The sequence below is a fragment of the Capra hircus genome, chromosome 10 (genome assembly GCF_001704415.2).
Source record: "Capra hircus breed San Clemente chromosome 10, ASM170441v1, whole genome shotgun sequence".
NCBI classification, from domain to species: domain Eukaryota; kingdom Metazoa; phylum Chordata; class Mammalia; order Artiodactyla; family Bovidae; genus Capra; species Capra hircus.
In genome coordinates this window covers 14,057,959-14,080,393 of record NC_030817.1, presented here as the reverse complement: position 1 = coordinate 14,080,393, position 22,435 = coordinate 14,057,959, and the positions used below count along the sequence as shown (strand labels likewise).

Sequence of the window (22,435 nt, the reverse complement as noted above, 5' to 3'; positions counted from 1 at the left end):
AACAGTGAGTCAGATGGCTACAGGCCAGAGGATGAGTGCCATCGACTCTGCCCTTGAAGGAGCTGCCTGGACAGCTGACACCCCATGTCCTCTGGGGCTGCTGCAGGGACTGCAGGGCCCTCATCTTCTCCTTGAATGAAACTGGGGCCTTTTGTCCCCTTCCTGTGGAAAGTGGGTCCCTACTTGCGTCTCTCAGGGCTGGGATTGGTGGTACGGGCAAGGTGGATGTTATTGCAGTAGTTTCTGTCTCCATGTGAGCCTGACAACTGTCTTTACTGGTGATAGCTAGCGTAGAAGCGATGGTTCGGAGGAGTCCCAGGTTCTGCCCCATCCTACAGAGAACATAAATGCCAACTTTGGCCCAGTGCTAATGGCATGAGAGGTGCTCATCCTGGTTGGGGGCTCCCAGAAGATGACTCCAAGAAATGGGTTCCAGGGAAAGTGGTTTTGGGGAAGCTTAGATGCTTGGGCTTCCCAGGTGGTTTAGTGGCAAAGAATCCACCTGTCAAGAAGGAAGTACAGGTTCAATCCCTGGGTCGGGAAGATCCCCTAGAGAAGGAAGTGGCAACCTCACTCCAGTATTCTTGCCTGGAGAATTCCATGGACAGGCGAGCCTGGTGGGCTATAGTCCATGGGGTCGCAGAAGGGTTGGACACAACTGAGCGATTAAGCAACAAGAACAAACAGCAGGTGCTCCCAGTAGGGAAGTGGGAATGTGGTCCAGGGCAGAGAAGGCGGTGGTGGCTGTGTGCTCTTAAACCAGCTGCCACGGTGGGTGAATGAAGGTTAACTCTGTGGGGAGACTGGGAAATGGTGCCGAACAGTCTCCTTAGAATTATCCCACCCAACAGCCAGGGAGAAGGCAGGGTGTTTACATACCAGCTAACTTCCTAAGTGAGGGCTACTCCTGAGGGCTGTTAATTCCCATGGCTTTGGAGGTGGAGTCCTCAGGCACAGATGCAAATATGGAGAATGGCAGTCAGGCCAGAACCAGAGCAAAGACCAGAAGGAATGTGTGGGACCCTTGCACAGTTTGCAGACATCACCTCCTACAAACCTCACAGCTGCCCTCTGAGGGGGAAGTGCAGTTATTCCCATTTCACAGAGGAGCAAACCAAGACCAGAGAGGCTGAGCCACATGCCTGAGGTCACACAGAGAGTATCAGGCAGAGTCAGGAGCAAAACCTAGGACCGACTGAAGACTCCAGGCTCCTAACCCCTGAGTTCCCTTGTTCTCTGTAAGGAGCCCCTGCTTTTCACAAGGTTTCCTATTCTGGCGCTTGATGGCCTCTCCTTGCACTGCTGAGTGGGAGCTGGGGCAGGCAGATGGGGAACCCTGGCAGGTCAAGGAACTGCGTATTGATGAAGGGCTTGTTTTCTCCTTCCTCGGCACGTGTTGGAGGTTTCCAGATACTCAAGGTCTCATTTAGTCCTCACAGCAGCTCAGCGAGGCGGGTGTCCCTTTCCTCGTGTTTCCCAGGTGTGGACCCTGAGATTCAGAGATGCTCCGTAACTTAACTGAGGGTCACACAGCAGGACAGTGGCTCGACTGGTGACTGAACCTGAGCAGTGTCTGACTCCAGAGACACACACGCTTCAGTTACACAGCCTGCTTCAGGGAGGAGAGGGGCTGGTTCAAGGCCCTGCTGTTCGTTACGTCTGTGTCTCTTGCTGTCTTGCATAGAGGGTCATCGTTACTATCTTTCTAAATTCCATACATATGCGTTAATATAATGTATTGGTGTTTTTCTTTCTGACTTCACTCCGTATAATAGGCTCCAGTTTCATCCACCTCATTAGAACTGATTCAAATGCATTCAATAGCTGAGTAATATTCCATTGTGTATATATATGTACCACAGCTTCCTTATCCATTCATCTGCCGATGGACATCTAGGTTGCTTCCATGTCCTAGCTATTGTAAATAGTGCTGCAATGAACATTGGGGTACACATGTCTCTTTCAATTCTGGTTTCCTTGGTTGGGCTCTGTGGGAGAAGGCGAGGGTCGGATGATCTGAGAGAACAGCATTGAAACATGTGTATTACCATATGTGAAACAGATTGCCAGTCCAGGTTCGATGCATGAGACAGGGCACTCAGGGCCTGTGCACTGGGATGACCCTGAGGGATGGGATGGGGAGGGAGGTGGGAGGGGGGTTCAGGATGGGGGACACATGTATACCCATGGCTGATTCATGCCAATGTATGGCAAAAACCACTACAATATTGTAAAGTAATTAGCCTCCAATTAAAATAAATTAAAAAAAAAAAAAAAAAAGGCCGTGCTGTTGGACCTCTGAGATGCAGTCTGGCCCCTGGGGGCCAAGCTCCCTCCTGTGACGTCACTCCAGTCCTCCCTTTGCCTTCAGCCCCAGGCTAGCCCCAGCAGGTGACAGCTCAGCAGGTGCTCTGAGGAGCCTGGGGACGGGGTTCAGGCACTCTCGGGCTCTCCTCTCCAGCTCCCCCCTGGACAAGGAGCCGCCCCTCTGCGCATGCAGGCGGGGGCCCTCCTCTCCTCCCATCGGCCCTGCTTGCTGTCTACCTGACACTGCTCTTTGGCAGCAGAGGGGGGCAAGCCCTCCACGTCCACCTGATTTATGTTCCTCGTTGAAACAATAATGTTTAATCTGGAAAGGGCTAATCAATTTTTTATGCTGATTATGAATAGGCCAGCTGTGCCTGCTTCTTTATTCATGGAGCTTTAGGAACAAGCCTGTGTCCCAGACCAGGCACCCTTGGTGATCTCTGCCCATAAGGGGCTCTGCTTCAAGGAAGGACCCCTTAGGGGCCTTGCCTGTGCCACTTGGGAGTGACTCTGAGTGTGTGTGTGTGTGTGTGTGTGTGTGACCAGAGAGGGTAAGCTGACTCCTGGTGGAGAAGCGGATGTAGTGTGTACATGTGCAGGTATGTGTGTGTGTAGAAGGCAGCTGGGGGGCACAGTTAGGGGAGTGTTGGCTGGAAGGTAAGTGTTCCAGGATCACAGAATTGGGAAGGATATCAAGGATCACGTGCCCTGACACCTCCTTTTGCAAGCGAGGAGGCGTTGAGATCCAGGGAAGGTGAAGCAGCTTCCCTCAGGTCACACTGCTGGTTGCTGGCAGGGGTGGGATTAGACCCGTGGACTCGGAAGGCGCAACACTTTCCCCAGCGGAACGGGCGGGGCGGAGTCAGAGGAGGGTGCCGTGTGGGCTGCTCTCCTCCAGTTACTGACATCGTGCAAGTGACGTCTCAGAGGAGCTTGTGTTTTGGATACAGAGTGAGCTGTAGATGTAACTTAATAAGAGGTTGAGACAGGACGAGAGGAAGTTCTCTGAAGTTTGGGCAAATTTTCGGTGTTCTTGGAGGCCACAATAGGGATGCAGGGAGGGCTGAATTAGGGCAGCTTCTGAAGCGGGGACAGACACGGGCAGGACTTCAGTGCTGTAAAAGGAACGCGCACGGACAGGCCCGGAGGGCGGGTGGAACAGCCTGAGCGGGCAGGCAGAGGCAGGGCTGAGGACCCCGGGGAGACCTCTGAATCCGAGCCGCACCGGTGGGCCGGGGCCTCCGGGACTGGGGCTGGGTGGCGTGGCTGGCCCACGGGCTGGGGCTCCTGCGTGGACCCTCTGCAGCCTTCCTCCCTCCCAGGACCTCGCCCATCTTTGGCTTGTTCATTTATCGGCTCAGCAGATGTTTACCGAGCTCGGTCGTGGGGGCGCCGGGGGTCATGTGCGTGAGCGTGCTGCCGTCACGGGCTCTTGCCATCCAGTTGTGGGGAAGGCAGATGCTAAGCAAGCATTAGCAAAAATGAAAAGCCACTGGCGCTTGTGATAAAGGCCGCAAGAGAAGAGTAGTGCTCTTCATGTGGGGGCCTGGGTGGCCTTTCTGAGGAAGTGAGGATGAAGCCAAAGCCAGAGGGACCTTAGGGGAAGGAGAGGCGGGACAGAGAATGCAGAGGCGGCAGGCTGGGGCAGAGCGTGGATCTGTCTGGGGACCAGAAAAGGGGTGTAGTGGCTGGACAGAGAGACACTCCAAAAGGTGAGGCTGGAGAGGCACCGGGCATGTTCAGGAGATCCGAGGTTGGCAGGGGCACTGGCTCCCTGCAGAGACAAGCACAGCCCAGCCTGCAGGCTCGCTGGGGATCGGGGTGGAACCAGATGACCAGTTACCAGGCTCTCGAGGTCATCCAGGCAAGAGGTGATGGTGGCTCGGATGAAGGGTGAACAGATGTGCTTTGGAGGCTGAATCCACAGGACTCAGGATGAATCAACAGGGAGGCACCAGGGAGAGGGACGCCCAGGGTTCTGACCGCAGCGCTGAAGGGGATGGTGAGGGAAGTGAGTTAGCAAGTCAGCCTGCAAGCAGCTTGGGGAAGGGTCTTCCTACAGGGCTGGGTTTGCACAGTGGCCCCCTCTCTCCTTAAAGCTGATGGTCAGAGAAGGCTGGAGAGTCCATGAGAGACTCATCAACTTGGGGTTCAGCCTGGAGAGGCTGGGATCCAGCACTGGGTTCCTGGTATCCAGATATTTAAAAAGGTCATCAGCACCCCGATCTGATGAGAGCTGTAGGAGTGTGTGTTTGTGTGTGTGTGTGTGTAAAACGGGTTTTATAGAAGGAGGGGCTGTTACTTCGGGCTGCTAGTTCCTGTGGCACCAGCATGATGATGATGAGGGGTCTCTCAGGCCCCCGCTGCTCTTCCTGTCTCTGGTGCATGAGCTGGTGACAGGTGCTTCTGTGTGAGGTCTGAGGCTCTTTGGGAGGAAGGGAAGAGGCTGATTCAGGTATTAGGGTTTGGCCTGGGGGCTGGGAGGGAATGTCGGAGGCCGCTGGGGGAGCAGAGAGCGTCCTGCCCTGGAAAGCAGGTGAGGACGGGGCTGGTTCTAGGTGTCCCCTGGTGCAGCAGAACCGGAAGTCGTGATGGGCCCTTCCTGGTCCACATCTCAGGGTTTGCACTTGCCCTGGGTTCCCCACACTGCCCGTGCAGCTCTTTGTCACAGTCTCCAGTGTTCTAGCCTTACCTCCATCCTGGGAAATGCAGGAAGAATAAAAACTGACATATACTGAGAGTGTTACGCCAGCTCTATTTCAGGGCCTGTTTTAGGTTCCTATTGCTGCTATAACAAATTACCTCGGATTTAGTAGCTTAAAGCAATCTACATTTATTATATTACTGTCCTGTGTGTCATGCTAAGTCACTTCAGTTGTATCCGACGTTTTGCAACCTTATGGACTGTAGCCTGCCAGCTCCCCTGTCCATGGGATTCTCCAGGCGAGAATACTGGAATGGGTTGCCATGCCCTCCTCCAGGGCATCTTCCCGACTAAGTCAGAAGCCCTAAAATGCAGGTGCTGGCATTCCTTCTGGAAGCTTGAGGGAAGACTCTCTTTCCTTGTCTTCTCCAGCTTATACAGCTGGTCATATATGGATGTGAGAGTTGGACTATGAAGAAAGCTGAGCGCCGAAGAATTGATATTTTTGAACTGTGGTGTTGGAGGAGACTCTTGAGAGTCCCTTGTACTGCAAGGAGATCCAACCAGTCCATTCTAAAGGAGATCAGTCCTCAGTGTTCATTGGAAGGACTGATGTTAAAGCTGAAACTCCAATACTTTGGCCACCTGATGCAAAGAGCTGACTCATTTGAAAAGACCCTGTTGCTGGGAAAGATTGAGGGCAAGAGGAGAAGAGGACGACAGAGGATGAGATGGTTGGATGGCATCACTGACTCGATGGACATGGGTTTGGATGGACTCCAGGAGTTGGTGATGGACAGGGAGGCCTGGCATGCTGCAGTTCATGGGGTCGCAAAGAGTCGGACACGACTGAGTGACTGAACTGAACTGAACATTCCTTGGCTTGTGGCCCCTTCCTTCATCTTCAAAGCCAGCAGTGAAGCGTCTCTAAATTTCACTTTCTGTCATCCTTTCACCTCATGCCTTTTCACATCTTAGCTCTAATAGTGACCCTTCTGCTTCCTTTTTATCAACATAAGGACCCTTATATCTATTGCACTGGTTCCACATGGGAATTCAGGACACTCTCCCATCTCAGTTCAGTTTAGTTCAGTTCAGTCACTCAGAGTTCGTGTCCGACTCTCTGTGACCCCATGAGTCGCAGGACGCCAGGCCTCCCTGTCTGTCACCATCTCCTGGAGTTCACTCAGACTCACGTCCATCGAGTCAGTGATGCCATCCAACCATCTCATCCTCGGTCGTCCCCTTCTCCTCCTGCCCCCAACCCCGCCCAGCATCAGAGTCTTTTCCAATGAGTCAACTCTTTGCATGAGGTAGCCAAAGTACTGGAGTTTCAGCTTTAGCATCATTCCTTCCAAAGAAATCCCAGGGTTGATCTCCTTGCAGTCCAAGGGACTCTCAAGAGTCTTCTCTGACACCACAGTTCAAAAGCATCAATTCTTTGGCGCTCAGCCTTCTTTACAGTCCAACTCTCACATCCATACATGACCACAGGAAAAACCATAGCCTTGACTAGACGGACCTTAGTCAGCAAAGTAATGTCTCTGCTTTTGAATATACTATCTAGGTTGGTCATAACTTTTCTTTCAAGGAGTAAGCGTCTTTTAATTTCATGGCTGCAATCACCATCTGCAGTGATTTTGGAGCCCCCCAAAAATAAAGTCTGACACTGTTTCCACTGTTTCCCCATCTATTTCCCATGAAGTGATGGGACCGGATGCCATGATCTTTGTTTTCTGAATGTTGAGCTTTAAGCCAACTTTTTTGCTCTCCTCTTTCACTTTCATCAAGAGGCTTTTTAGCTTGTCTTCCCTTTCTGCCATAAGGGTGGTGTCATCTGCATATCTGAGGTTATTGATATTTCTCCCGGCAATCTTGATTCTAGCTTGTGTTTCTTCCAGTCCAGCGTTTCTCATGATGTACTCTGCACAGAAGTGAAATAAGCAGGGTGACAATATATAGCCTTGACGTGCTCCTTTTCCTCTTTGGAACCAGTCTGTTGTTCCATATCCAGTTCTAACTGTTGCTTCCTGACCTGCACACAGATTTCTCAAGAGGCAGGTCAGGTGGTCTGGTATTCCCATCTCTTTCAGAATTTCCCACAGTTTATTGTGATCTTTCATCACATCTTTGGAGACTGAGACATGGGCATCTTTGTTGTTCACTCGTCCAGTCGTATGTGACTCCTTGCGACCCCATGAACTGCAGCATGCCAGGCCTTCCTGTCCCTCCCTGTCCGTCTTCAGAAGTTTGCCCACGATCATGAACGTTGCATTGGTGAGTCGTCCATCTTTAGAGGGGGGCATTTTTCTGCCTACCACAGGGCCAGATGGTAAACAGCTTAGGTTTTTCAGGCCACATACTCTCTGTGGCACTGACTGAACTCTTCCGTTGCAGGATGACAGTGGTCGTAGACAGTAAGGAATGAATGGGCATGCTGGGTCCCAATAAAACTTTATTCATGGGTGTGGAAATTGAGTTTCATGTAACTTGCACGTCATGAAGTATTATTCTTTTGATCTTCTCCACTTGAAATGTGAAAGAGTATTCTTTGCTTGCGGGCTACAATAGCAGGCAGTGGCTGGTGTTCTTAACCCCTGCTCCGGTAGCTGGGCTCAGCCAGGACTGTGTGTGGTTTCCCCAAGTCTGGTTGGGGGCTGCAGATCCTCCTGTCTCTGGCTGTCTCCTATTGCCATGACGTACTCCCCTTATTCATGGTTCGCACAGGCTGCCCCTCTGCCTAGAAGGCTCCTGCTTCCTTTCTTCAGCTGATTAACTGGCTCCTCATCCTTCAGAGCTCAGCTCTTTGTCACCTCCTCCAAGAAGTTCTCCCAGCCCAGGTTTAACACTCTGAGCACAGGCTCCTGTTTCTTTGTGATTTCGTAATTAATTCCTGTCTCCCTACTGGACCTGACGTTCCAGTAGTGACTCCAGGGGGTGGTGACCATACTCAGTTAGGACTCACTCTCCCCATCGGGTCCCCAGTGACTAGTCCAGGGGCCCTGCACATGGCAGTCATTCGGTGAGCATTTGTTGGATGAACAAATGAGTGACCTTTAGGGGCTGTGTCTCCTGTGTGCAATGGGGGTGGTGATATCTCCTCTACCTAACCTCAAGAGAGGGTAGGGAATTACATAAGAGCAGTAAAGACTAGGAATTTCCCATGGTTAAACATTCAGCCCCCGCGGAGCAAAGATATTGTGACATCCCTTACTCTGGCCAAGGTTGAGTTCAAGGAAGAAGTGGTGAGTCCTCACATGGGCAGGCTTGCAGCGGAGGGTGTAGAGCTCAGCCTGTCCGGATCTTGGGTCTGAGTTCCTGGCACCTCCTGTGTCTGGGTGCTGTGATGGGATGTGAACACTTGGCACAGCCCTAAACCCCCACCTCCACTTCCCATCCCCACCCAGACACTTCTCCTCTCCACAGACAACTCATCATCTCTGCACGCTGATCATCTAGGGGATACCTGCCCTGGCTATGGGAGGGGGGTGGTCCTCAACTTCACACTGCACTGCCTGGGATCTCTGGTCTTGATACCCCAGAGATCTCTATCACAGGCAGAGACATAGACCTGTCACCCTGTGCGGCTGGACAAGTTATTAAGATGAGGAACGTTGAAAGATTAGATTTATGACAGCCCACGGCGGATTATGAAGAATAATTTATCAAATGTCAGCGCCTGCAGCCTACAATTTACAGAAGGTTTGCTTAAACTGAGGAGATCTGATTGGACTGCACCCTCCCCCCAACCACTAATGAAAGACAGATCTAATGGATGGCTTCCCGGGGCTGGCCAGCCACACTGGGTGTTTATCTGTTTTTTATTAATCATTATTATCACAACATTTCCATAGAGTCCCTCCACCCGCAGCGCTCAAGGTGCCCAGCCACCTTGAGGGAACTGTAGCCACTTTAGCTGCCCCGGATCAGCTGGAAGGCTCGGAGACCCCTCGCCAGGAAGAGAGTGGGGACATTAAAACCTCACCTCCATTCATTTGCCAGCTGTGTGCCGGGTGCCTTGATGGCAATGCTGAGCAGGAGCAGAAGTCTGTCATCTGGACGGGAAGAGGGAGACGCAGCAAACATAAGCTGCGGCAAAGTGCAACTCTGTGATGGCTGCTGAGGAGGGCAGTGAGCTCTGAGATTGCACACGAGGTGGCTTCCCTGCAGAGGTGACCACTGAGCTGTGATTTGAAGGATGAGTAGGAGTTCCCTCGAGGAGGAATTCCTATTCATTCCTTCTAGGCAGGGAGGATGGCACGCACAAAGGCCCTGCAGTGGGCAGGGAGGGAGTGCACTGGTCATCAAAAGAGGCCTTCTGTTCAGTGCAGAGAGAGCTGGAGAGGGCCAGAAGGAGGAGAAGGGGCAGGAGAGGTAGGCAAGGTCAGCCCCTGGGGGTTGTGCTAAGGATCTTGACCCTGGGAAGCTGGTGATGTGGTGGAAGCAGGGAGACGTGACATGATCAGCTTATGTTTAGAAAAACTCACCTGAGCTGTATGTGGAAGAGGGCTTGGCAGAGAAAGGAACACGAATGGGCAGACCAGTTAGGAGTCTTCAGGTGAAAGAGGATGGTGGCTTTCACTCGCTCATAGAGCTGACCTGACAGCCTCCTTGTTCCAATGCCCTTTTCATTAGACCATGTGCTCTTCATGGAGACGTCAGATGGGGTACCCACTATTCTTGCTACCATTATTGGGGGGTCTTCTTTGGCTCTATCCTAGACTCTTTATGTATGATGTTTCATACAATACTATGAGGTAGGTACCAAAATTCCCATTTTACAGATGAGAAAGCTGAGGCACCGAGGGGTTATATCACTGCCCAAGCTGATGCACCTTGGAGCCAGAATTTGAGTCGGGGCAGTTTGACCCTGATCTTGTATTGGAATCGCTATGCCTTGCTGCCTCTTGGATCTGACTGTCCTGGCCAGCAGGTGGGCATTCCTAGGGAACACACCACGGCTCTCCTAGGGTGTGGCTGCCCCTGGCTTCTTGCTTCTCTTTCGGTCAGCTACTTATCACCATCCTGCAGGAGAAAAGAAGCTTAGTCTGACCTGTGATGCCCTTGGCAGAGCCCGATAGATGATTACCCTGTACCTGGAGGTTCTTCAGCAAATGGGTAAGAGTTGAGTGTTGTGCCAGCCTCCTTGCAAGAATTTCGACAGGAATGATGTTTTGTTATTTCTGGAGGTGACCCTTGTTGAGAAGGGCCTCAAGTTCTGCTGTTGGCCCAGCTTGGCAGTAGCAGTAAGTAACAGCTCTGCAGAACCGACGCTTTGATCTTTTAGAACCCCAGAGAGAACACAACTTCCATGAAAGGATCTAGGTGTCCTTGAGCTGTTATTGTTGATGTGATTTTTGTTATAATAAATTGTTCTGAGTGGGCAGCTGCAGATGGGGGTGCCCCCACCTTGAGGCAGGGCAGCTGTTGAGTGGGCAGATGGAGAGACACTTGGATGCCCTGTCCTCTCCCCTGGCCCCCCAGGGTCTGTATGGTGGTGTGGAGGTCCCCTCTGCTTACCTTGCAAGAAGGTCCCTTTGGGGTTGGGTGAAGCACAGTGGGAAGGGGGCACCCTCTCCAGCAGGTCCTGCTGGAATGCAGGTGTGTTTTTCAGAGGCTGTCGCCTACTTCCAGTAGGATATTCTGTTGGACCAAGGTCCCCTCATGGCTCGGGACTGCCTGTTTTGTTGGTCCATGTTCCTACCAGGATTTCTGTCATGTGTGTGTTTGCTGACTGATTGGCTTAGGCTTGTTCAGTTGCTCAGTCACGTCCAGCTCTTTGCGACCCCATGGACTGCAGCTCGCCAGGCTTCCTTGTCCTCCACCATCTCCCAGAGTTTGCTCCACCTTGTATGCATTGAGTCAATGATGCCATCCAACTGCCTCACCCTCTGTCTTAGGCTAAGGAATGGCAGATTGGTTTCATCTCATATGCTAACTCTGGTCAGTTGGTAGTGGCTGCCTGGAGCTCAGGGTTGAGAGATTTTGAGGCATCATCTGGGCCCAGCAGGAGTGAAGCTGTGATTGATTAGTGATATCTGGCAGGGTGTGCTCGGGGTCCATTAATCAGCTACTGCTGCATAACTGCATAACAAATCACCCCTAAACTTAGTGCCTTAAAACAACAGGCATCTGATGTCTTAAGGTCTCTGCGGGTCAGGAACTTGGGGGTGGCTCACTGGATGGCTTCGGCTCTTCATGAGGTTCTCGTCAGTATGTCAGCTGGGGTGCAGGCATCAGAAGGCCTGAGTGGGGCGGGAGGAGCTGCCTTCACGACGGCCCATGGTCGGCAGGAGGCCTCGGTTCCTTACCACGTGGGCCTCTCCACAGATTGCTTGAGGGACCTCGTGACATGCAGCTTGCTTTCCCCCAGGCAAGTGTTCCAAGAGAGAAAGCAAGGAGGACGTCACGGTGACAGTTGGAAACTGGACAGTGTCCTTTCCTCTACGTGCTCTTTGTTAGGAGTGATGATCATTAAGTCCAGCCCCTACTCAAGGGGCAGGAATTGCAGCAACTGGGACAGCAGTTGATGGGGCAACTCTGAGACGTAGGGATTCTGGGGGCAGGCTCCTGGGGAATGCTGCCCAGAGGGGGGAATGGATTTCCTATCCAAGGCAGGCTTGGACAGTGTTTTGCAGAGTCTAGCCAGCTAGAGCTCTGCTGTCTGCCTCAGGCTGGGGTGGGTACCGTTCATTCCTGCCACTTCATTAGTACGGGGACTTGTCCTCCCCATCAGGCAGCAGCCAAGGCTGCTGGCACCCAGCCAGGTGTGAGGTGGGCCATCTCAAGACCGCGAGAGCCAGATGTCGTTTGCTGCTGATGCCATGGTAACCTGCTCAGGTGCCCCGGGCAGTCATCCTGGCTCCTCACTGGGAACTGCCTGGCCCCGGCATCAAGGCCTGGATTTGCTTCTTTCTAGAGCTGGCCCGTTCAGGGTCTGTTTGATTTGTTAGCTTTATCATATGGGGATGTCGTTTCTGAATCCAGAAGAGGTCTGAGGTGAATGAGTGTGGGGGCAACAAGAGAGGATATTTTCTACTGGACCATCCTGGAAAATCTGGGACATTCCCCACCCTGTGACTGATGCTCCAGGCCTCACGAGACTGCCTGGCTGTAGGCTCTGGTGGGGCTGGCTGAGAGACCCAAGTGGAACTCTCCCCAGGGATCATTATTGAGGCTTCTCCAAAGATCCTGACTTCCTGCCTCCTTATTTTGGGCTGAATGAGGACCTGGCCAGCACTTGGCTCCTCAGTGTGGCATTTTGGAAACATTGCCTGGTAACCTGGCTTCGTGGGACTCCTCCTGGCTGATGTTCTTGGGGAGTCACTCTGCCCTGGGCTGGGGTATCATGCATGTGGCCTCTCGATTCCTGGACCTCAGCTGAAGCCAACTGACATCTTTTTCCTTCCAGTTTTATTGAGATGTAATTGATACTCCTTACTGTATAGTTTAAGGTGTAGAGCGTGATGGTTTGACTTACATATATTGTGAAATGATTACAGCAATAAATTTAGTTAACATCCATCATTTCATGTCAGAGAAGGCTATAGCACCCCACTCCAGTACTCTTGCCTGGAAAATCCCATGGACAGAGGAGCCAGCTTACCAGTAGGCTGCAGTCCACGGGGTCACTAAGAGTTGGACACGACTGAGCGACTTCACTTTCACTTTTCGCTTTCATGCATTGAGAAGGAAATGGCAACCCACTCCAGTGTTCTTGCCTGGAAAATCCCAGGGATGGGGGAGCCTGGTGGGCTGCTGTCTATGGGGTCACACAGGGTCGGACATGACTGAAGCGACTTAGCAGCAGCAGCAGCAGCGTCTCATATATTCGTGTTACAAAGTCTTAACCTGAGCCTCTGGTCAGCTAACCCCCTAGGGGTGACATGTTTTTTCTGGCCTTTCTGATGTCCATAAACTCCCCAACACACACACACACATGCACGCACGCACGCGCACACACATCATACAAAGCTAGAGCAACTTTCTTTCTGATTATTTTTCCTTTTCCAGACAGGGACATCGATATATTTGAATCATGGGCCGACAGTAATTAAAAAGCACATAACTAGTCATTTTAAAATGTAGTTGTTTTACTTAATTGATTTTGCCGCCAGACCCAGAGGGGAAGAAATGAGAGCACAGGGGAAAGGAAGCCTTAGAAAGGGAGACAGGTTCCTGCGAGTGACTGGAGGCAGCTGAGGGCCCTGCTTGAATCTAATTGCTGCAAATGCTGCAGTTTGTTTCTGCTAATGGTTTTCTGCTGAAAGGGCTGGGGGGATGAAGCCTGATTGGAGGGGGGTGGCGTTTGTTTCAGCTGCATGGGGGGTATAATTCTGCTTTCAGGACAGGGTCTGTTTTTCCTTATTCTCTATCAGCATAAAGTACTTTCAGCGAACACTTTGAATCAAGGTTCCATTTAGAGATACTTTATTCATATTTAATTATAGGCTGTAGCACCAATCTTTAATTACCTTTTTTTATAAGCCAGCTAGGAACATTCACTAGCAATCAGTTAGTGTGTGTGTGTGTGTGTGTGTGTGTGTTTAACCACAGTGGGGTGTGGGTGTGTGATTACTGATAGAGGGGAAGGGTGGCCCCAGGGGCTCCGGGAGGTGGTGGGTGGGATGGGCTATCTTGTCCGGCAGGTTCCCTGTGCCCTGTGACTGGTGCACCCTTACTTCCCTCGCCTCTGTTTGCTTCCACTGGTCAAGTGGGGGATTTGAGCAAGTCCTCACAGCTCAGCCTTGTTCAGGGTGCCGAATTGGCACCTGGGCTTAGGTGGTCCTGGGATCGCCCCCCATTCCAGCCCCTGGCGGGAGCAGGGGATTATAGAAGGCCCCCTCCCCATTTCCAGGGGCTATGGGAGATCAGCCTTCCTCTTAGCCGGAGGCTGGGCTCTGCTTGCCCTGGCCGGCTCCCCCTCCCCCGCCCCCTCCCCGCTCCTGGCGGCTCTTGTGGACACACAGCCCTAGGGATGCCATGTCAGCCTTCGGTTGCAGTGACTCTGCAATGTCCCTGCAATGATACGGATTCGAAGACTGGTTGTCCTTCCCAGAGCAAGAGCAAAATGTTCCCAGGGAGCCAGGCAGAGGCTTGGGGTGGGAGTAGGCTCGGATGACCCCCAAGACCTCTTTGTAGTGGGGAGATTGGCCCAGTCTAGCTGCCAGAGGTGAGGGTCTGAGTTCACAGCTTTTTTTTTTTTCCCCCCAGAAAAGCCTTCTCCTTGGTGCTCCCTTCAGGAATTACCAGAGGGCATCCTAGGAAGTGGTGTGGTTGCCGTTATGTAACGGACGGGAGCGTTGCTGAAATCCCACCCTCTGTTTCTGGATCTCAGTCCCAGCAAGAGGGTGGGGAGGGGATGGAGCTCACATGCACAGAGCCTCTTGGGGGGCACTGGGCACCATGCCCAGGTTTCTTTCATCTATTCCAGCTGGGGCCTGAGTGCACACTGCGTCAGACAGAGCCCCTTCAGTTGTGTGTGACAGAAAACAACTCACACTGCCTTCAGCAAAAGAAAAAAAAAAAAGATATTATGGGGTGGGCACCGAGGCGTGGCTAGGACCAGTGTGACCGGGACTCACTCTTTCCAGGCTCGGCTCTCCTCTTTGTTTCTACTGTGTGACCCCTGGTAGCTCCAGACTTCAAGTTCAGTTTTCAGCTTCGGGTTGAACAGCAAGAAAGAAAAGCTCTTCTACCGGTCAAACAGAACAATTGAGTCTGATTGGACCAGTTGGGTCATGTGCCCACCTCTGATCTAATCACGATGGCCCGTGGTCCCCAGGGTTCTGACTCAGCAGGCCAGGGGCTCACACCCACCCTGGAGTAACAGGTGGGGTGCCCCCAGGTAAATCCTACTCCCGACACGTGCTTTTACACGTGTGAGGCCTTTGGAGTAGGAGGGCTGTGGGAGTGGGGTGGTCCGGCCATTTCAAAAAGAGGAAAGAGTTGATTCAACCCCTCTCCAACAGAATAGTGGATTCGATCCTTCAACAAATACTTGTTTAGCACCTACTAGTTCCAGTCCTGTTCTAAGTGCAAGGAAGTCAGCAGCGAACAAAACAGAAAAGAAAATCACTGCCTGTTTGGAGGTGGTGCTCTGATGCGGTATGGAGGGCGGGTGGTCCCGTCGTTCTTAGTCTACGCCCAGGCCCAGGATAATGGGTTCTTGTGTAGAGAGACCCCGGGTGATTCAGGGTGACGATGTGGGGAGGAGCTGGCCCTCAGGGAGCCCAGAACTCACAAGGGAGGGAAAAAGGTTGTGTGGTTGGGGAAGGGGGCGCTAAGGAGAGGTGCAAAGTGAGGAAGGCGGGGGACGGGAAGCCAGTCTGGACGCATTGCCCGTGACAGAAAAGGGGAGCCCCCTCCCGCGTTTGCCTGGACCTTTGGCCCCCACAGGATATTGACAAATGGCATGGAGTCAGGGAAAGCTACAACAATGATGACAGGACTGGAGGGAGTGATTTATGAGAGGAGATTAGTGGAGTGATGGTGTGGCCTAGCAAACAGAGGGATAGGGTGGGGGAGGCTGTGGGTCCTGTGAAGTCCAAGGAGAGGCGAGGGGCTGGGGGACAGCATGGAGAGGCCACTGCAGAAGGAGGGCAAAGCGAGGCAGTGGGGGCCGGGGGCTGCATCGACCTCGGCGTGAGAGCCTGGCGTGAGGAGGAGGGGAGGTGTGTGAGATGTGCATACAGGAGTGTGTGCATGTGTGCGTGTGAATGTCTGGCTTTTCCAGAATTCTGAGGCTGTCCAGGGGACCCAAGAAATGGAGGGGACGAAGATTTCTACCCTGGGGAAATTCTGCAAGAAGCTTTTGGGGCCCTCCTTCCCATCTGGGAGAGTATTCCTCTCTAGACTGTTTAGCTGATAACCACTCAAGTCAGAAAGACCTTCTGCTTCAGGAGAACTGGGATGGCATTTCTAAGAGGGAAACAGGGGGAAGGAAGAAGGGAAAGTGAAGTTGCTTAGTCCTGTCCGACTCTTTGCAACCCCATGAACTGTAAGCCTACCAGGCTCCTCCGTTCATGGGATTTTCCAGGCAAGAACATTGGAGTGGGTTGCCATTTCCTTCTCCAGGGGATCTTCCTGACCTAGGGATTGAACCCGGGTCTCCCACATTATAGGCAGACGCTTTACCGTCTGAGCCACCAGGTTTTAAGTCCAGGAAGAAGGGAAGAGGAGATTAAAGAGCACGGGGTATACAGTCTGATTCGTAGAGCAAGTGAGGCACAGAGGACGGGGATTGCCCAGGATGCCTGGCATGGCATCACCCGTGAATACCAAAAGCCCGACTCTGGTCTGCAGCCTGGAAACTCTGCCAGAGGGCCGGGTCAGGAGTGAACTCTGGGACCTGCATCGAGGCGCAGGCAGCAACAAGCGGTCGTTGCTGGTTTTGGAGCCTGCAGCCCACGCGTCCTTCAGCTTTCCAAGTTGGCGGGGTTGAAGCATCTTCCATCTGATGCCCTGTCTTGAGCTGCCCTGGGCCCAGGTTCTGTTGACTTTTGAGTGTGTCCGTATGTGAGAGCCTGGGAGGCACACATGGTGCAAGTGTTCATTGCTCAGTCGTGTCCGACTCTTTGCAGCCCCGTGGACGTAGTCCACCAGGCTCCTCTGTCCATGGGATTCTGTAGGCAAGAATCCTGGGATGGGTGGCCATTCCCTTCTCCAGGGGATCTTCCTGACCCAGGGATCGAACCTGGGTCTCCTGCCTTGCAGGCAGATTCTTTACCGTTTGAGCCACCAGGGAAGCCCCTGGAGGTCCAATGGTAGGTGATTAAATGGATGGATGATGCATAATCTTGGACATTCTAGATGGCCCTTTTTTGGCTTTAAGTAGAGATGAGCTGGGTTTCCAAGCACAGGTGAGTCACGTCCTCCACATGTGTTTTCTGTCTCACTTCCTGAGTGAGGACAGGTGTGTGTGAATTTCCATGGCTGCAAAGGACCCAGGCAAAGCAGCTGAGAGAGGAGAAGTCTGTCATGGAGGCATTCGCCACTGCCGGTGGAGGCCCTGGCCCATCCTCCTTCCGCCCCTCTAAGTGAGTTGAGTCCTCGTAACTGCCCTGTCCTCTCTTCTCCTCTCTTGACAGATTCATGATTTGTTCCTGAGCTTTGATGACACCCCTCTGGGGGCAGCCTCCCTGGCCCAGGTCCACAAGGCCGTGCTGCGTGACGGGCGGACGGTGGCCGTGAAGGTCCAGCACCCGAAGGTGCAGGCTCAGAGCTCGAAGGACATTCTTCTGATGGAGGTGAGAGCCTTCCTCCTTCCCTCCCTTCATCCTCATTCAATGTTTCCCTGGGATCTGGGCAGTCCCAGTGAAACTGGTGGAAGGCCTGTGGGGCAGAGTGTGGGCCTCTGAATCACAGAGCGAGAGAGGAGAGCTTGAGATCACAAAGGTGTCATGGCAACACTGTGACCCGGGGACCGGGTGGCCGATTTTTGATTCATTCCTGGGAATTGTTTGGATTCTTTCCTGGGAATTGTGTGTGGATGGTCTCAGAACATGTGGGCAACTGCTGGGGCCAAGGAGACCTGGTAGTGGAGGGGAATGTTGTGGAAACGAGGTGACCCAAATAAGTAATTTCCTTGGGGGTAGAAAAAGCTACATCCTAATCTGGTCTATTATAATGAACGGGAGCATGTGGTCAGCCAAGGAGTTTGAACATGACACGGAGATCACATAGAAATGTTTATGCAGAGAGCTCGTTTGCTTCTCTGGTACTTGTTCTGCGCGAGCGAACGCGCGTGCCCTAAACTGGCCCTGAGACAGCTCTAGTGGGTCCTGTGCTTCTGGACTTTTCTAGCTCCCTGCCTCGAGCAAGGGGAAAGGGTGAGTGGCCAAGGCTTGGGCCATAGCCAGCAGCCCCAGGGAGGTCCGTAGCCTGCTAACCCTGCCAGCATGTTCCCCTCCTTCCTTTCCCTTTCCTTGGTTCCCTGTCCTCACTTTGGACACTTAGTTCATTCTTTCAGCTCTCTTTGACTAAACCTGACAGGTGCATAGGACACACGAGTGAGTGACCTGCCTCTTCATCCTCGGAGAGCCCGCCCCCCCCTCATTTAGTGGAGGCCTGAACTCAAACAGTCCTCGACTGTGAGCTGCATCTGAGGGGTGTTGGCAAGGTGCCGTGGAGCCTGGACTGACGGGGGCATCAGAGGGGCTTCACCGAGGCGCCCACGAGACCACTGGACAGCGGAAGGGTGACCCATCTGGAGGTCTCGAGTCTTAGGGGAGCAGGGTGCACGTGGAGAGTGTCAGCTGGTTCAGATGGTTCCAGCTGGGCGTGGGTGCAGGCGAGGCTGGGAAGGTAGGCAGGATGGAACACAGAGGTCCTTGGGTTCCAGGCTCAAGTACAGGGTGGAGCACATAGTAAGTACGCATTTTACTGGGGAACCGAGCAGATCTGATTTTCTCCTGCAGTCAGTGGGGAACCATTTAAGAATTTAAATCAGGGAAACATCGTGATCAGACATGCCTTAGAAATAAAAGTGTGTTAACAGTCTGGAGGATGTTTGGGGAGGCAGGAAGACTGCAGCCAGGGAGACTAACTGAGGGGCTCCTGCACCGCTCTGAGAGAGCAGTGGTGTGAACCAAAGCAGCGTCATGGGGGCGGAGGAGAGGCGTGGATTCGCGGGGTGGGAGCATCAGGACTTTGTGGCTAGCTTGGTTCACGTGGCTTGAGGGAAGATATCGGTATGGATGAGAATGGAAACAAATCGTAACTTAAACTTGGGGGCCGTTAACCATGTGTATCAGTCTGAGTTCAGCTGGGGAAAAGTAACTTGCTCTAGGCACGTCAGGGGGAGTTTAAAACAGAACATGCGGTTCACCGGGGATGGAATCGTTGAGAAGCCAAATGGGATGATGAGATGGTCACCCAAGGCAGGAAGCCACTGCCGCCCTTGTAGCGGAGGGACAAGAAGAGGTGGCTCCCTGGATCCCAGGTGCTGGGGCCACCGGAGGGGAGTGGGTCATGGCCATCGGGCCCGTCACGTGGTGCTGGAGCCACAGATGCTGTTTAAGGTGGGGGGTGTTTCACCTCCTCCTGTCCCCTTGTATGCCACCAAACCTAGCTGGAAGCTGGTTGGCAAGGGAGCCTGGGGAATGTACTTTCTTATGAGATAAGGAGGTGGCATGGATGTCAGAACAAACGCAGTGGGTGGTGGAGCAACCATGTACTATAAGATTGCTGTCCGGGTCTCTCTTGTTTAGTTGCTAAAGTCGTGTCAGACTGTTTGCGACCCCGTGGAGTATATAGCCCAAAAGGTTCCTCTGTCTGTGGGATTTCCCAGGCAAGAATCCTGGAGCGGGTTGCCATTTCCTTCTCTAGGGGATCTTCCCAACCCAGGAAGTTCTTCCCGAGAATCTTCCCGAGCCCGCCATCTCCTGCTTGGCAGGCTAATTCTTTAGCACTGAGCCACCTGGAAAGCCTGTCTATAATGCAGGCTGGGAATACAGGTTTCTGGATTTATTAGCAAGGAGACTCATACTCAGGTGGCCAAAGTATTGGAGTTTCAGCTTTAACATCAGTCCTTCCAAGGAACACCCAGGACTGATCTCCTTTAGGATGGACTGGTTGGATCTCCTTGCAGTCCAAGGGACTCTCAAGAGTCTTCTCCAACATCACAGTTCAAAAGCATCAATTCTTCGGCACTCAGCTTTCTTCACAGTCCAACTCTCACATCCTTACATGACCACTGGAAAAACCATAGCCTTGACTAGATGGACCCTAGGCTTAAGGGGCAGTGAAATAGACTCTGCCTCGTGATGGGGGAATGGCATGGTTCCAGAAGAGCACTAGAGTGGGAGACATTGTTGCAGTCGTTTTGGAAAATAGAGTCTGTCAGAATTAATTGATATTGCCAAGTGGAATGTAAATTAGTAAAACTCTGAAAAGAGTATGTTGGATTTGGTGACTTAGAGTTTTTTGGGAAGAACAGGGACGATGGGGTGAGTGGGAGTGAAAGAGAATTGAGGACTCAGGGAGTGGAGACGGTTAATGGAGACTACCCTTTCCATGTTTGGCCTTGGATGGTGGGGGACAGTGAGGGTAGTGGTTAGATCTAAGCACAGGATTAGGTGGGGGTCTGGCAGAGGCTGTCACTGATGGGGAAGGGGCAGCGGAGTTGGGGGCTTAGAGATTCAGAGGAGAGCAGTACCTCATAGAGCTGGTGCAGGAGATGCCTGGAGGGACTGGGCCCCAAGGACACAGGCAGAAGCATGAGGCTTTGGCAGCCTCTGTTCTGGGGCTAGAGCTTTGTTCTTGAGGCTGGGTCCAGATGAGTGAGTGGGGCAGTGGGGGAAGGCAGGGACAGTGGGCAGCCGAGTTGTACCAGGCTGATAGCGTCTATTTTTTCCTCTGAAGTGGGAGGTAAGACCATCTGCTGAGAAGGAGGGGGTAGGAGGTGGCATGGAGGCTTGAGGGGGATGAAGGTTTGGAATCCTGCTGGGTGTGCTGGAGAAGGGAGCTGACCGGGACCCGGGAGCGGGGCTGCTGAGTGGCACTGGGCACCCACCTGGAAACCTGGGTTTTCTGAAGCATCAATCCGTGATATGCAGCAGCCACAGATGGAAGCGCACTGCCAGTCTCGGGGGGTCCCTGGGTGTTCCTGGGACCCTGCGGCCACACCTGAGTTGGGCTGGAACCTGTCTCTGCCTGGTGGTACCCACAGGGCCCACGGGGGCTGGGAGGACAGCTCACATCTCTCCTCTGCCCAGAGCATCACCCCTCCCTAAGTAATGGTGGCCATAAGGTCAACCGCAACAATAGCAGTGGTGAAGATTTGGCATCTTCCTCCCTGAGATAAGCATCAGATGCTTTTCTTGAAATCACCAGCTGTGTGGCCATGTGCTGAATACAGAGTACCGGCTCCCTTGCAGTGGCTGGGGCTGGGATCTCAAGGCAGACCAGAGACCCGCACTCACCGCCTGTAGGAGAGAAGCTGGAAACGAGGCCTGAGGTCTTCTGTGGACTGCCAGCAGCAGCAGCACAGAGTGGTACTGCCTTCTCACCGTGCTTGGCCTCTGGTGGGAAAAGTCTTAACTTGGTCACCCTTCTCTGGTTTACAACCAAGAAGCGCCAACTGGAAAGCTCATTTTGTTTTATATGTGAAATGAGCATGACTTTTTGTTTTTTCAGACCTAAATTCAGCCCAGACCTACATGGTGCCTTGATTTTAGGGGTGATATTTTTTTGGGTGTGCTTGGTGGGAGAGAATGATTGCTGAGAGGCATTAGGACTGTCATACCTGCCGGAAACTTGAAGATAGAAGGGAGACAAAGCCGCTTTTCTGCAGAGCTTTCTGGTGCTTCTTTTCTTGCTAAATCCGGGTGTTGTGTGCCCTCGGACTTCTCTCCCACTGCCCACCATTGTCTCTATCTCCTCTTCAGCCCTGTGTTTGGTCCCGGCCTTGTCTTGAGAGGAAGAAAATTTGGGTAAAGTAGTTCATACTAAGGGGAGAGTGGCTCATAGGCTTAACTTCTGGATATTTGCAGTTTACAAAGTGGGCTTGTAAATCCAAACACATATCTGCTGTAAGGATAGAGGTTTACAAGAGTGAAACTTTTGAGAATAAGGAGGTGGGGACTGCTAGCTATATCAGTTAGGATGCTTTTAGCTGTGTGTATCAGGAAATCCAACTGACAGTGGTATAAATAATAGTAACCTATATTATCTCACATTTCAAGACATCTACAAGTGGGGCCAGCTGTTTCAGGTTGACTAATCCAGCACTTCACTGTGGCTTTTCAGGACCTCAGTTCTTTGTGTCTCCCACTCTGCCAGCTCAGCTTCCTGGCTTGTCCTTCTAAGGTAGTGCTCCTCATGGCCCTCAAACAGCTGCAGGGTTCCTGCGATTACCAGTGTCCTTCCTCGTATTAAAGAATAGCCGTTCAGTAGAATTTCTTTCAGTACTCATTGGCCAGAAGCAGATCTACTCACCCAAGCCTGAAGCAGTCTTGGCAAGAGGCTTGGGACCACTTTGACTGCCTCAGACTGATTGTGATTCACCTTCTCAGGCTAAGGTCTGCCTTCCTTGAAGGTCATGAAACATGCACAAAATAGAGGTTCTTTTGGCCAGGAAGTGGGTTGGTGCCCAGGAGCATGTGCCACCCTGGTGTTTTGTGTCTCCTGTGAACCTGGGCCTTCTCCTGGGGAAGGAGACAGTCCTGGGGAGAGCTGCTGACTGGTGCCAGAGAATCAGAGACCGACTCTCAGTAAATGGTGATGAACCTGATGGTGTCGGTGACTTTGCACAAAAGAGAAAGGCACAGCCAAGGGTGTTTTCAGCTTTGTCATCATCACCTGATATTGTCCCTTTAATAGTTGGGGCAACTCTACTTCTCGATGCACGGCCAGTGACTCTTAATGATTTGAGTGGCTGTCCGGAGCCAGACTAATTGGGCCCAGAGATTGGAACAATGATTCAGCAGCAAGGGGTGAACTGACAAGGCAGAGTCTATCTGTCTGCTGGCGGGCTGGCTTTGC

General features: G+C 52.5%; 1 protein-coding gene across 1 annotated transcript in view; it reads left to right on the top strand.

Annotated features, from left to right (window-relative positions):
* The window catches only part of ADCK1 (aarF domain containing kinase 1), a 137,358-nt gene that overhangs the window by 78,619 nt on the left and 36,304 nt on the right, over positions 1-22,435 (top strand). The window contains exon 5 of the mRNA XM_018053911.1: positions 17,041-17,199. Within this exon, the coding sequence (XP_017909400.1) occupies positions 17,041-17,199 (159 nt within the window). The remainder of the gene's footprint in view (positions 1-17,040; positions 17,200-22,435) is intronic.